Source organism: Monodon monoceros, unplaced genomic scaffold, assembly GCF_005190385.1.
Source record: "Monodon monoceros isolate NGI ecotype Baffin Bay Population unplaced genomic scaffold, NGI_Narwhal_1 Super_Scaffold_2, whole genome shotgun sequence".
Lineage (NCBI taxonomy): Eukaryota > Metazoa > Chordata > Mammalia > Artiodactyla > Monodontidae > Monodon > Monodon monoceros.
This window is the reverse complement of record NW_021703776.1, coordinates 70,645,904-70,662,119: the sequence shown is the minus strand read 5'-3', so window position 1 is coordinate 70,662,119 and position 16,216 is coordinate 70,645,904. Positions and strand designations below refer to the sequence as shown.

The 16,216-nt window shown below is 40.9% G+C and overlaps 1 protein-coding gene across 1 annotated transcript in view; it reads right to left on the bottom strand.

Annotated features, from left to right (window-relative positions):
- MDFIC (MyoD family inhibitor domain containing) overlaps positions 1 to 6,890 on the bottom strand; it is a 99,428-nt gene extending 92,538 nt beyond the window's left edge. The window contains exons 1-2 of the mRNA XM_029233715.1: positions 6,434 to 6,890; positions 5,980 to 6,168 (exon numbers count right to left, since the gene is read on the bottom strand). Of these exons, the coding sequence (XP_029089548.1) occupies positions 5,980 to 6,064 (85 nt within the window). The 5' untranslated portion in view covers positions 6,065 to 6,168; positions 6,434 to 6,890. The remainder of the gene's footprint in view (positions 1 to 5,979; positions 6,169 to 6,433) is intronic.
- Between the last annotated feature and the right edge of the window lie 9,326 nt (positions 6,891 to 16,216).

Below are 16,216 nucleotides of genomic sequence, written 5' to 3'. Positions count from 1 at the left end.
TCCTCAGCAGGAAAATCAGGGCCCTCCTCAAAATTACTTTAGCTTATCTTTACAACTTTACCTTTTTCTCAGCTCCTTTAATGCAGCTCACACAATGGTCTTAGTGAAGTCCTCCACACTCTGTAACAGTCCTTTCCAAGTCTTGCTTTCCACATCCATGTCCACAGAGGAGAGTCTGACTATGCTTCTTAGTCCAACTCAAATCAAAAGTTTTCTTTGAGGTCTTTCCAAATGCCCCCAGCTAGAGATGCTTTCTCCCTCCCACGTTCTGCCATCATTTTCTTTGTGCCTCTGTTACAACCTTTCCATCTACCTTATATTACAGGTATGTGTAAACTTATTTATTTCTCCCATCACTCTGCAAGTCCCAGATTTCATTCATCAATCTATTTCTCTCTGTATCTGTCATATAGCATCATATATATCTATCTACAGATAGATAGATATGATGGAACATTCACAGAGCACCTGAGTAAGGCAGAAATAAACGATGTGAAGACAAACAAAAAGGCTATAGTAGAGATGAAAATCGGTATTAAAAATTTATCCTCTGTACAAGTATCCTGAATTATAAACACAAACATATAAATGCTTTCCCTAGTCCCATCCTCCACCCTGACCCCCAAACCGATGCTGTTCATCGCCTTTTGCTGCCATGACTCACACTTGTCCTGGACAGCAATCAAGCCCTCCATTTACCCAATCATTTATTCCACAAATATATACTAGGGCCTACTTCAAGGTAGGGCCTCTCTCAAGATTTTGTGCCATCATCTTGTTTCTTAACATGGTCCCCTCCAGCTCAGTTCATACCATGCTATCCCTTAGAACTTTATTCGCAGTTCTCAACTCAAACACTTCAACCTCTCCAAACACTTTTTAGTCGTACCTTTTTTAACCACTTCCTTCCTCCCTCCCCTCTTAGTTTTTTCCCAGTTACATCCTCCCCTTACGCATTTGATTCTTTTACTTAGAAGGAAAATGACTATGCCTAGCTGATAAGGCTTGCACTTCTCTAACTAAACTTGTAAAATGAACGTTAGTTCCTTTAGGCATAAAGAGAATTGGGAATATAAAGTCCAAGGTGCTTGAAAATGCCCCCAAATCCTCTTCCAAATCTAGACAAGTTTCCTTATAGTTTTCCAGTTAAGGCTGTTCTTTCTCAAGCATCTGTATTCAAAATGTTTCACTCAATTTTGTTCTTGGTTATTTGTATGTGGTTGCCAGAATCATAAGAGTATGTTCTCTATAATTTATCATTGTAAATATATAAAATTTTCAACAATCTTTTGAGATTATGGAGGTAAACATAAGTTATCATTCTGTTTCTATGAGAAAAGATAATCCAGATTCCAAAAGTCCAATTTACAGGTGAATACAGCTCACATGCAAATTAGGGACTTCTTTCCTTATTATTGCATAATGCTGGGATCCTCAGAGAGAAGTGTAGGGTGGTGGGACAAAAATATCTACAGAGGTGGGCAGAAGAAAGTATTAAAAGATCTATTTATTTACTTATTTTTATCTCATCCTTTAAAATTTTTATTCATATATTTCTTTTCTAATATTCACAATATATTTGTACTATAGTACATATGATCTTGACAGGAAACTTTTTTGAGGATGAATACTCAGGCCTAGTTTTATTAATTGGGATATGGGATAAAAATGCTGACGAGCTCTAAGAGATGGTACACGTGGAGTGATATGATTTAAAGTCCGGAATTTGAAAAAGGGACTTTTCTCAAGATTTTTTTAAGGCTTTCTACCAAATATATATATATATATATATATGGCATGTCTCTCTACAGATAAAAGCCTCTAAAAACAATGATTCTCAACTAGAGATAAAGAGCACCTGGAGCTTGTTAAAAATGCAGATTCTTGAGTCTTACTCTCAAGATGCTGATTCTGTAACTCTGGAGTGGAGCCAAAGATGTCAGTAGCCTTGAGAGACTAGGATAGCAAGTCAACACCATCGACATTCTGGGCCAGATAATTCTTTGTTGCGAGGCGCTGCCCTGTCCTGTGCATTGTCAGTTGTTTAGCGTTATCCCTGGCCTCCACCCACTACATCCCCGGAGCAGCCACCCCCACCCCTGTTACGACCACCAAACATGTCTTGAGAGGTTGCCAAATGTCTCCTGAAAGGCACTATTGTCCCCGATTGAGGACCAGAGATAGAAGCTGCCCAAAGATGACACACTTTGAGAAATGCCACTCTTAATCAAAAGGATAAAACGATATGATAAAAGTTGAAGAATATGGATATTACGAGCATACGTGGTATAATTGAAATAAACAGGCTTCCCATACAGGAAACCTGATTAGCCACTATAAATTCCTGACAAATCAGCTAAGCTTCTAAGTCAAAGCTCTTCTTGTGTAATTTCAACTTGAACATCTTCTCCCTAGCTTCTATTTTAAATTATTTTTAATTAACTTTACTGGCATTTTGCATCCTGCTATGAAAAGTCCGCCTAATAGTCTCAGAGGACTCTCCCAAGAGAGAAGAGTGCATTAAATCACACATTATCACATTAAAGAATATTCCAGCACACAGTCCAACAGTCTAAATCTTGGCAAATGCAATGGGGGAGGGAGGGGGGCTGCAGGGGCCGGAAGAGGCTCAAGCGATTCGCAGTATCCAAAGCTGATTATCTTCAATTCATCCATCCACAGGAAAAAAAGCTGTATTCATTCTGTACTTCAACCACATTTACCACAAAACACCCTGATTTCTACTGTGTATGAGACCTTGGGCAAGTCACTTAAAGTCTCTGGACATCTCTTCTAGAAAGTGAGCCAGTTAGACTAAGTTATTTCTAAAGATCCTTCTAGTTACAAGTCACAAATATGGAAGCACTTAATCAAAAGGCTCTTTCAACCACATGGATTCTAATAACTTTTGCACAAAAAAGCAAATACCTATCAGGATTGATAACACAATGAATTTTAAGATGCTTGGTCCAAAAAAGAAAAAAAATGAGAATTAGGTGAACCCCCTATACAAGAGCCATTCTCTCTTAAAACAAAAATAAGTTTGGCCCAAACTGTCCTTCACTTATCGAGACACTTATACACGTACTTTGCTTGAGAAGGCAAATCAAGTCAATCCTTCAGAAGTTCGTCATAAACAGGGAAATGGCTTTAAATCACAGGTTTACTTCCGATTGTCTATAATAGAGATCAAAAATCAGCTGCATACAGGCCATTTCCAGCCTGCAGGTGTGGTTGTTTTGTTTGGCCTGGATAAAAACTGAATTTAATTAGTTGCCAACTTTTAAAAAGGGCGCAACGATACATGAAACTCCCTATTTCCAGTATCTCTTGAAATACCGGAAGATATTAACCCAAATGGCAACAATGAGCTGGACCTGAGAAGTACCGTCTCCTGGGCCTGCGCTCTACAGTTGTCCCCAGTCCCCACTGCTCCCTACCTTCCCACACCCATTCTGGTTCCCTCTGACAGCCTGGGGCATATGAGCTTAAGTCCTTGATCTGCAACAATTTTCAGAATGCACAAATAAGGTTTTTCATGCTTTCAGAGCAATAGAATTGTGCTTGCAGAATCACAGCCAAAGGGGAGAAGCTCTAAAGAGAGAGAGCTATGCTCTCAATACGAAAAACTTTCACAACTATGAATGCTGATAAGGAGAATGCACTACACTGTAGGTGTCTAACTAACCATCTGGAAGAATGTAGAAATTCTAGATTTGATGGGGAGTTCAGACTAGAGACCCCCTAAAATTACTTTCATCTTTAATTTTCTATGCCTTTGGTTAGTAGTATAGATAGGGCATCACAACACAGTAATATCTGTATAGATTATACCGTATGTCTTTATGTGATATAATATGTATATGTATGCACATACATATTAATACACATATATATTGTACTTTGTTCGCAGGGGAAGACTTGATCTTATCCTCCCCCTTCATGAAAAGACATTTTCTGTTAACTTTCATAGAACATTCCATTTTTCTCACTGATTTTAATATATAAAATTGTAAAATTAGGTTTCTATTAACTAAGCAGGCTTATCTTACCAGAGTACTATTCAACTATTATTCTGAAAAGATGATCAATAACCCAAGGACAGAAGGATGAGGATGAAAGAACTCGAGCAAGAGCTTAAGAGAAGAATGGCTCGCGGGCAAAGGTTCTTCACTAACGTCTTTACCAATAAAACCACCCTAACCATGGCGGCTACGTCTTGAAGCTTTCTCCCTACCCACTTGCTCCAAAACTTTTTTTTTTTCTTTCAGCTTATGAAATCTGCTTGTTTGAGACACAATCTTTTAACAAGATTCTGAGGATTTTCTTTTTTAAAAACTCAACTTTATATTACATTTACAATTAAATTGATGCCTACTTAGAGGATGTGGTGAGTCAAAGTTAAACTACTAAAAAAAAAAAATGTTGCTGAGGTTAAGTCAATTTTCAGGTAAAACATAACCCGAGAGTTTCCACACTGATAATGTGTTGTATGCAGTCCACATTCTCCTTCAGACCATTCTAGATTCTGGCTTCTCAAAGTCAGATCATGTGATACCTTACAGCATTACATCTGTACAGTGCATTATCACTGCAACTTCTACTGACTTAAAAAATGTATGTTATTAAAGTTGGACATTGTAGGTATCACTAGTTCTAAATCAATTGTTTTTCTAGTGTGTTTGCGGTTGATTTTTGACATAAGCATTTGTTAACAATAGTGATGAACATCTCAAGTGTGAACCTAAACATCCCATCAAGGAGTTGATATGACTACTGAGGGCATGCCTAATGACAAGAAAATGATTGCCTTGGCGATACAGTGTGAGGAACATGGGCTGCTTCTGGGAAAACGTGTTTATCGTTCTAGTTCTGATTTTCTGATTTTCTCTGTTTAGAAAAAATGACTCACTGTTTAGAAGCAAAAAAAAACAATGATAAACATAATTCAATTTCACAGCCCTTGAATTCCACATTTTAATTTAGTCATGCATGTTTTCTGCTCTTACCTATTGTGGGTTTGACACTCACTTCTTCTTTTCTACTTTTTACTGCCTTAACAAAAAGAATCCCAAAAAGCTCATTACGTTATTGCTAAAGGGGGCGGGGGCGGGGGCGGGGGGCATGGATCAGATAGGCTTAAAATCAAGAGAAAAAGTAAAATAGGTTTTGGAGCCCTGGAAAATTATTTAGTTTGTATCAGTGTCAGAACTCTTTAAATCAGAACCACCCTAAGAGGAAAATACATCAGGAGATTAAGATCCTTGCTCTCTGTCACCAATGAAAACCTGAAGTATGTTACCTTCAAGAGAAAAAAGATACTGTTTGACTTGTTAATAAGCTTATTGTGGAATTTTCCCAGAAACAGAAGTATTTTCTTTATAGGCTGAATGTGTTTACGCTTTGGAGGAACACAAAGAGCTAATTCATCCTTGAAAAGCATTTCTTTTGAAGCCTGTGTATTTCAAAACAAAAACAGTTATTGAAAAACGTATGCATGAGCCATCCCAAAGCAATTGGTCACAGAAACCTGGATTATCAGAGTTGCAGACGAGCCCACAAGAAACAGGAAGATGAAGGGAGAGTGCAGGCTTGTTCAGAAAGCAGCGGCAGTCCTTGATCTGATGAACGCACAGAACTGAAGAGAAGTAGTGGGGAAGCGCTTCAGAGCCCACACTGTCGGGTCTTAGGCCCTGAAATGCATATGCTTAAGAAAGAAGCGATCCTGTTTCTCCGCAGCCAAAGGAAGGGGGGAGCGGAGGGACCAACGGATCCCGCCCTCTTATCCGGTTGTTGATCTAGGGCTGCAGTGCTGGAGAACTTGCTTGAGTAATGCTAACTATGCAAAAGTTCACAAGGACGAGGTTGGCTCGGTCCTCGCACCAATTCCCCACACACAGACCCCAAGCAGTAAATGTGCGAACACATTTTAAAATGCAACAATGACAAAGGAACTTGCAACTTGCAAGCGACACTCACCCTGGGCCGCGTCGCCCAGCCGGCCACCACCCGCCTCGGCCCCGAGCTGGGGCCCGGGAGCGGGGTCTTCACCCGCCCCGGACATGGGCCGCTTCACGGAACCCTCGCCGCGCCTCCGCCTAGCTCGCCGCCCTGCGGGGCGGACACACTAAGGGCTCGGAGATATTGGGTGCAGGCAACTGACCGCTTCTGGCGGGGATTAAAAAAAAAAGTGTTTTGAGAGAAGAGCACACCACCCCTGCAGGACATTCCCTCCCCCTCTGCTTCCCTCGTCCAAACCCCACCCCGGGGAAGTTTTGACTTGAAACCCGGGAGGAAAACTGTTACCCAGCAAGTTGACAGTAGTGAGTCCTAGGGGGTCGAAGGGGGGCGGGGGTACCCAAGGGGGAGAGGCTGGGAGATCGGATTTGGGATCAGAACCCATCCTCCTCCCGCCCGGGGGACCGCCACCTACCTCGGCATCCCCCCAACTCACTCAAAGCCCCTTCCTCCTCCTCCTCTTCCGCCTCGGAAAGTTAGCGAGGCTCCGGCAGGGGCCGTGGGTCGCGCTGGCCCGACGGCGGCCACCCCTGGGTGTCCCTCCCCTCCTCCCTCCCGCTCAGCGCACACCGCAGTGGCGGCAACGGCGGCAGCAGCCGCTCCTCTGCTCGGCGCTCTCCGCCTCCTCTTTCCAGCTAGCTCAGCCCCGCTGGCTCCCCTCCGAGCGGGGCTCTCTCCCCTCTGCCTCTCTTTCCCCCTTACAGCGCGCCTATACTCCAGAAACACTTCTCCCTCTGTGGCTCCTTTTCAGCATATCCGGGTCGGGGAGGCCTCGAACTCTTGGCTCTCGGCCCCGAGGCTGGGGGCGGCGCGACCCGGGCTCGGCCGCAGGCTCCCTAGCGCCCGGCTCTGTCTGGGTCAGGAGGCCAAAGCCCTACAGGGCTGGCGCTGGGGAGGATGGGGGGCAGGGGGGACGCCGGTGGGGGTGGGGGGAAAGGAAGGAGCAGGCTTTTCCCTGGCTGCCCCAGAGTGCCCCCCACCCAGAGAGTCACCGCATTCCCTCTCCCTACTCCTCTTCCCAGCCCTGCCTCAGACCCACTGACATTCAGGGGATGCCCTGAGGAAAGTAGAAGCCTTTAGGGTGAACAATGCAAAACGAAAAAAGTATCAGACTTTCCTGGTGGAATACAGTAAGGGTGGTTTTGAAACCTTGACCCCTAGCTGAGTGTTTAATCTCTGACCCTAAAGTAACCTTTATTCTGTTTTTCAGTTCTTTCTTTCTTTGTATTGGTCAAACAGGATCCCGGATAAGGAAAAACCTTTTGCAGTTGCATGAAGACCCTGGAAGCGTCCAGGCAAGCAAGGGTGACACCCTTGAGGATGCACTGGCCCAGGGCCTCAGGCCCAGTCTATTACAGGAGGAATGCCTCCCCCACAGATGACTTCTGTGGTGAGATAAACTTGTGGTCGGAAGTAAAAAGCTGATCAACTCTCCATTTATAAAGGAGATGTTCCAATTGCAATTTAATCTGATGAGCCAAGAATAACAAGTATAAAATAATTTGCAGATGTAAAGTATTTCTGATAACTTTTGCTCTTTATTTCATTGTGAATGAAATGCAAAATTTGTAGAAAGCTAGAACAAACTCATTCTCTGACTTTCTAGGACAAGAGTAATGACAATAATGTTCTCAAAATTGGAGAAAATGTACATTGGATACATCTTCCTTCTAGGGGTATCAATAATATCCCAGGAATTTCATATCTTCAAAAAACCAACTGGAATTGATTCCAATTGACTGAGAAGTCCTATTTCTTACCTTTAAAGAATTGGTGCAACCAAATTTACTTTCAATTAAACCTGAAAAACACAGCCTTTGAAGTTTCTGCTGACAGTTATTCAGACCATATTCTGCCCCAAAAGACGAATGACATTTTGCCCAACGACCTGTGACTAACAAATGCCTTTTTTTTTTTTTTTTTTAATTTAGAGATTTCAGGAATGGTATGTATAAAAGTGCCTTAACTCTCTGAAAACTTGTCTGGGGGCCTGGACTATTTGGAATCTGCTTGATGAAAACAGATCAATTCTGATCTGCATTACATTAGAGAGCAAACATTTGAGGAAGCTTCACGCCTAGATACTATTTTATCACTATTTTATATATTGCCTTGCCTTTTTAAAAAATGTACCCTCACTAAGATGTTAAACTCCACGAATATTTAAGAAATTACAGCACTCTTCTAGAAAATCATAGTCAGCGGTAAATATTTGTTAATTAAATTGCACACAGTACTTAATGTTGCACACATGGTAGGTGATTCAATAAATACTCCTTGAATTAAATTTAAATATCTTACTCTTTAACAGTGAAGAAATAAGATTCAAATAAAAATATTAGGAACAGGGGTGGGATAGGGAGGGTGGGAGGGAGGGAGACGCAAGAGGGAAGAGATATGGGAACATATGTATATGTATAACTGATTCACTTTGTTATAAAGCAGAAACTAACACCCATTGTAAAGCAATTATACCCCAATAAAGATGTTAAAAAAAAAATATTAGGAACAAATGAGAGGCTGTGTGGTAGAATCACCAAGAGAGTCAAATGCTATATTTTTCTCAGCAAAACTTTGAGCAAGTTAGTCAATCTCTCTATGCCTTGGTTGCTTCATAAGTGAGAATGATAAAAGAAACTCTTCACAGGGTCCCATAAGGACTAAATAAGATAATTTTCAGGAGGACATCAGCTATGAGGAAAGGTACTCAAAACTATTAACTATTATTATTATTCAGCAGAAGCATTTTGATGGGTAGTGTTGAACATGGCATAATGACTATATCACAAGGGCCACATCAAAATACCAGGTAACCATGCCCGGTATACATGTGCAATCTATACTTTACACAAATTATCTCAAAGACTTCTGACATCAGCCCTACCAGTACCTTGCCAGGATTACACTCCTAGGATTTATGGCTCAAGTCTGTCTGACTGAAAGCCTATCTTGTGCCTTTAGGTAAACTCAGGTCTTCCTTCTAGGAGCACATAGAAGTCCATAAGATTAGTATTTGATAAACCAGCAATTAAGTGTGGGCTCCTAAGTGTTCCCCAGGCTGTCCATTTACCCCATCCTTTGCTGTATTTCTGTCTTTCTGACTCATCACTTAGCCTGGTTCCTGAAGGGCTGTCCATTTACCCCATCCTCTCATTCTTTTTTTCAACAAATATGTATGGAAGTGGGAGGCACTGTCATGGGTGCTGGGGATGCAGCAGTGAAGATGATCAGCATGGCCACTGCCTTCATGGAACTCAGTCTAGAAGGAGATATGGACACACAACCACTTAACAACAGTCACTGAATGGGATGGCAGGGAAAGTTCTGGAATGCCATGGTAATTCTTTTTTGCAGGGAGATACAGTCTGGTCTAGGAATCAGGGAAAAGTTTCTGGAAAAAGTTATGTCTCTCCTGGAAGCAGAAGAAGAAACTGATAAGAGAAAAAGACCGGTCTAGGCAGTGTGGGTGAAAGTGCAGAGGTTTGAGGGCAGCCTAGCATCAATGAAGAACTGAAAGAAGTCCAGTATAAGAGGATAACCCAATGTGAGGGGGAGAGAGATGGAAGCCGGAGAGAAGAGTAGAGGTCTTAGCAACTTTGAACAAGGAGGATATATTTTCCAAATTTCTATTTATAAAAGGAAGTCTGGTATAATATGTAAAATGATTTGGAGGCACTGAGATTGGAGCTCGGAAGTCCAATTAGGAGGCAAGGGATGATGATAGAAGTGGGAATGGAGCCAAATAGGCTGAGATAAAGGATAAGGAAGCTAGAGGAATCAAGGATGACTTCCAGTTTTCTGCATCTTGATGAATGGGGGTAATACTACCTACAGAGATGGAAACATTCAGGAGAAGCAGGTTTGGGGAAAAGCTGCTGAGTTAGTCATGTGGATGATGTAGTGTCTGAGAAACCTGTGAAATGGTTCATTGGAACCATGCAGTAGGCTGCTGGATAGGTGTCTGGAATACAAGCACATAGATGGTATTTACTGGCAAGGAGGTCATGAGTACCCAAGGTGGGCATGCTGTGTAAGAACAGAAGGCCTAAAACACAGCTATGCCCTGAAACTCAATCCAAATGTGTGCTTACTGGCCCCTCTCTGTTTCTCCACACCATTCTCAATGCGATAATACTTTTATCTGACTAGCTTCGAGAATCACCATTATTTAGTGCTACTACTGCCTGTGCCCCTCCACCAGCCCAGATGCCCCAGGTGTATCACCTGATGGTCCTGATTAAACCGGATTTGATCATGTCTCAAACTCTAGTCATCTTGATAGATGGAAACCTTCCCCGGGGACCAGCCTTCCTTTAGAATTAAATACCCTAGCCCTGGCTCAAAGCCCTCTGCCACTGAAATCCCAATGTGCCTTACAACCATTCCTGCCTAGTGATATACACACTGATGATGATGCAATAATACGTAAACACGTTGTGAAAGAGATCTGACATGAGCTAAGCAAATGAAATGAACTAATTAAAAGGATTTATAAAGCATCCTTGTGGACTACCACATCTTCATCACTCAGTCAACATTCAAACATTTATTGTGCACCTATTATATTCTAGGCCACATGTTAGTTTGAGATTTTTTTTTTTTAGTTTGATTTAATGTCTTGAAAAGCAGCGAAATTACTTTTCAGTTGGGTAGAGGCCTATCTGCCTAGCAAACATCGAAGTTACTATCTTTGCATAGCTATCTAAGCCAGAGGTCTACAACTGGGGTATGCTATTGTGTATACTTCCCAGGGGGCAGACAAGACAATTCTCTGGAATGTGAGGAGGAAACAGTAGAATGAGTATTTATATTTGTTTTTTTGTCATCATTTGTCATTTCAATTCTCAAGTATGTTTTAAAACTTATACAAAGTATTAGTACAAAAGTATGTATAATTTATAAATAAATATAAATTAGGGGTTCACGCTTAAAAGTATTTTACTGCTTACTTGGTTAAAAAATGATTTAAATGCTTTATATCATTTAAGGTACATTCAGTCAGTACATTCACCCAGATTGTACCAAGGTTAGTTTTTCTACAAAACATATATACCTACCTCATTTAGGTAGAAGCATGACTTTAGCAATCCCCAAACCCAAGGACATATAAACATACAAACTGAGTCTCTTAGTACCCTCAGGTAACCTCCATAACCTTCACATAATGCCAACACAACGGCCATCGACTTTCTCAAATTCTACTCATTTTTTTTGGTGCACATATACTTTTCAACAAACTTTATTTTCTATTGTTTTACCTCACAGAAGATTTAGGGCACAGGGGCTTTGAGGAAAAGAGATTAGCTCAGGGAGCTATTAGGTCAGAAAAAAGTGACAGCAGAAGAAATGACAGCTGACAGGGAAGATACAGGGAAATAAACACGTCATAACAATGCCTTTGTGAATTCAACTCAGTGAAACGGACTGTTCCTAATGAGGGCCTGAGTCATTAAGGAAGGATTCAGTTATGTTAGCTCTGCACTCTGTTTTTTAAGGAGGCAGGTGAGTATTTTTACATTTAAGGAAAAATTCCACCAAAAAAAAAAGTTCACATAAGAAAATGTTGCTACTTGAAAGAATAACTTTCACAGGATTACATTTTTATAGCTGCCAGGGAAATGAGCAATCATGATTCTAGGCCAACTTGCTGTGACTGTATTTCTCCACCTTCTGGTGCCCTGTTTGAAGAGGAGAGGTCAAGTGGACAGATTTCTGGAATTCCATCCTTACTTCAAATAGAGCACTTTGTTCTTTTTCTCCATAATGCATAGGTCCTTCCCTTAAATTTAACTGAGAAAACTGGTTCTTCCACTTTTTGAACATTTGAAAACTGCCGAAAGGCCCAACTCCTTCATTCAACATATAAAGAAATATAAAGACATAAAGTTCATTCATTAGGTTCAACAAACATACACTTAGAATCTACTGTATGCCAAACCATATGCTGGGCATCAGAAGTTCAAAGATAGAGGAAAGACTGGCAGCTCAGAATGTGTGAGGGAAGAGATGGGCAGAGAGCAGAGTGGGAGAGGGCCATTCACGTCAATAATGACTGTACAGCAGGAACTTGAAGGCAGCAGCGCCTAACTGCTCGAGCGTGGGCGGGGAGAGCCAGGGGATGTTTCAGAAAGAAGAAGATACCAAGCTGAGTACTGCTGATGAGTAAAAGTTTGCCTGTCAAAATGCTTAGGGAATTCCAGACTGAAGAGATACTGCCTACAAAGCACAGAAGTGTGAAAGCCCCAGAGAAGTTAAATGACTCGGCAAAGGTCCTTTGGTAGGTTTGCTATAGAGCTAAGTTTCTAAACATCCAGGCTTCTTGCTCTGATTGATTATCTCGATAAGCCGCGTAAATGAATCCATCACTTCTAAGTGATGGTGAAGCTAGGGCATATCTGATCTTCCATTCAGGAGTTCCAACGATTTTCTGTTGTAAACGTGTGACCAAAGAATGCAGCATAGAATCTCCTGTTGCTGAATTAGCTTGACTTGTCCTTCCTACCAAGCTCTCAGTTAGTGTCCCTTTCGGTTGTCTGACTCCTCTGGCCTGGGGCACTGGTCTTCAGGTATTTCCTTGCTGTCACTGTACTTTCCTGCTTGTGTTTTGAAGGAATGGAGGGAGAGGTTAAGGCAGCCAGTGGCACATGTCAGAGAACAAGTGGAGTGAAGGTAGAAATGGAAATGTGCTTCTATCATATGCAGCCAACAAGAAGGTACGTAGATAGTGAACCTGGATATATAAGGTTAGTAAGTACAAGAGGTCTTTGAAAATGACGACTGATGTGCTAAACTCACAATTAGAAATAATTTTAGCATGATGATCCAGACAAAGACATTTGAAATAATGTAGAAGATGAGGATTCTTTTGTCACCATGGTCCCTAAACTCGTTTATAGTCTCAGGTAAAGAGAGGAACTTTCAACTCTGGGATTTAAACCAATGCCTCTATTTCTCCAAATTTTCTGTTAAGAGATAGATGCTAAATAAAAAATGCAGGATTACAGATTGATTATATTGTTCATTCAATCCTGAGACCTATAATCTACTCTGGGAAAAAAGCAAAGCTTTCTCGAATATTCTCCCACCTCCCATTAGTCTCCTCTCTCCTACTTTGAACAGTCCCTCCTTCCCAGGCACCTGGATCCCCATTCTATTCTCTTGCTGACCCAGGTTTCCAACCTTAAACACAAAGATATTAGTAACTCATATTCCTCCTAATTCTAGGAGCAACAAACCTGTTCCCATGTTCACAGTCCCCCTAAAATGTATCCAGGCCCATAAAGGGACCTAGGCTATTTGCTGCCACGTTGTTTTGGTGGCAGGGAGCTGGAGTCAACCTGGGCAGCCATCCCTGGGGGAGCAAGCAGTTGATGGCGTGGTTGCAGAGCATGTGCATTGTGTAGCTACTAGAAGAAACAGATTATACGCACATGTCAGCCACAGAACGGATCTTTAAACATTGTACTTAGTGAAAGGAGTAAGGAACAATGTGATTTTAGCACAGCACCAATTAATAATTAAAATTATATACACACAAAACAACAGAGCACAGTTTATAAGAACACACACAAGAAAAAGGACTTACATACACATCTTAGAATGGTAATGGGAGGAAGGAAAAGAGCGAAGAATAGGAATCAGGGGATATGGGGATATAAGTATATGTATAGCTGATTCACTTTGTTGTACAGCAGGAAATAACACCATGTAAAGCAATTATAGTCCAATAAATATGTTTAAAAAAAAAGAATAGGAATCAGAGAGAACATATAGAGGCAGATAAGCATACATACAAGAAAAGGGACTTGGACAGACCATGATAATGTGCCATGTACCAAGGGGCTGATAAACTCAATTCTTTGCTCTAGAGGTCCAAAACCATGACACCTATTACTGCCAATAATAAATAAATAAATAAATAAATAATAAAGTAATAATAATCTACCAAACAAAAATTCAAGCAAGTCTTATTACCAGGCAATGCAATAAAATGACAAGAAATGAAGATGTTATAGGATATGTATTGAAAGAGGCGTATCTTACATATATCTCTAAAATCACTACAGAGCTGATTACCTAATTTATCTGTGTTAAAGATAACACAGCAACACCAGAACACTTTGCTTACAGCGGCCCATCTATACAAAGCCATATTTTCTTACTCACTCTCATATAGACTGTTGTAGTCTGCTGGTATTGGCCCCTAAAAAGATATGCCCACATCCTAATCCCCAGAACCTGTGAATGTTACATTACTTGGTTAACTTGGTTAAAGGGCCTTTGCAGACATAATTATTTTGAAATGAAGAGATCATTCTGGATCATCCAGGTAGGCCCTCATGTCAACAGCAGGTGTGATGGTTAGTTTTAGGTGTCAACTTGACTAAGTCAGGGAATGCCCACATAGCTGGTTAAATATTACTTCTGGGTGTGTCTATGAGGGTGTTTCTGGAAGAGATAAGCATTTGAATTAGTGGACTGATTCAAACAGATGAGCCTCCCCAATGTGGATGGACATCATCCAAAACTTTCAAGGCCTGAAAAGGACAAAAAGGTAGAGGAAGATGGGATTCACGCTCTGCCTGTTTGAGCTCGAATATCAATCTTCTGTCACCTTTGGGACTCTTAGTTCTCAAGATTTCAGTCTCAAACTAGAATCTGTGCTCGTGGCTCTCTGGCTCTCAACCTTCAAACTACTCCACATGCTTTCCTGGGTCTCCAGCATGCAGATGGCAGATCCCGGGACTTCTCAGCCTCTATTTGATATAAGTCATATATATCTCCTATTGGTTCTGTTTTTCTGGAGAATCCTAATACAGCAAGTGCCCTTATAACAGACACACAGACAAGAGAAGGCACTATGAAGATGGATGCAGGGATTGGAGTTAGGTGGCCACAAGCTAAGGAAGGTGGTAATTATCAGATACTAAAAGAGTCATGGCTCAGATCCTCGCCCTGAGCCTCCAGAAGAAATACAGCCCTGTAAACACCTTGATTTCAGACTTCTGAAACTGTGAGAATATATTTTTGTTGTTTTAAGTCACCAAGTTTGGGGTAATTTGTTACAGTAGCCACAGAAAACTAATACAACTGTCTTTAGAAAAAAGTGAAATTGAAGCTCTTTAGGCCCAGTGAACTATTAATTATTTGATGTTTGCTATTCGCTCACTATCAAAGGGAAAAGCAATCTACTCTGAATCCCTGAAGGGACTCAACTCTTTTATCAAAAGCCTTTTCCAGGTTGACATAGGTCCAATACCTCCAGGGGTATAGCCCATCTCTTATAATTAATTATAACGACTATCATATACCAAGTCCTTTAAAATTTACACATTCTTTACCATGCAGCCTCAATTTTATCTTAGGGATAACCCTTTCTGATATGTATTAAATGTACAATATTATAATCCCCATTCTATAAAAATAAGGAAACAACGTTTGAGAGAGGTTCAACGGAGAACAATTAAGTAGTAAGTTGAAAAGCTCAGACTGTAACTGAAATCCTCATGTAATTATTCATCAGATATTTATTGAATATAAGCTCTACCCCAGGTCTCCAGTTAGGTCCTGGCAGCATTTTTTTTTTTTAAATCAACTACAAGATGTCAAATACTCTGCTAAACACTGGAATAAAATGAAAAGTGAAACACGTGTCCTGGTCTTCACAAAGTTTTAGTCTTAGGACAGGTAGACTTTAGTCAAATAATCACACATATAAGTATCTAAGTACAAATAGTGGTTAGTAAAGAACAATGGCATGCTGTGAGTGTGTGTAAGAGGGGCATAGAATTAGAGACAAAGCCTCTGCTCTAAAAGAACTTAAAAGTAGAGTAAGGGAAAGGATCAAGTAAAGAGAAGAATAAAATTTAATGAGATTCATACTTTGAAGTAGGAATTGGGCCCTATGATGGGACACAAGAGGCAGCAACAAACCCAATCCTAAGAGAGAGGAGTCTGAAGAATGAAATGGGTTTGGAGAAGAGCCTGGATGAGAAGGACTTAACCATAGATAGTAAGGTGAGGAGGAAAGAGAAAGGAAGCAGCAAGTGCAAAGTTACAGGAGAAGGTGAAGTGGGCATTCAGAGAACTCTAAACCTTATACCTGTTCTACCGCATTTCTTACAACATGTAGGCCTATATCACATTAGGATCTCAGTTATACATTCTAGAAGTTTTTAATTCTTCTCAGAATTCTATT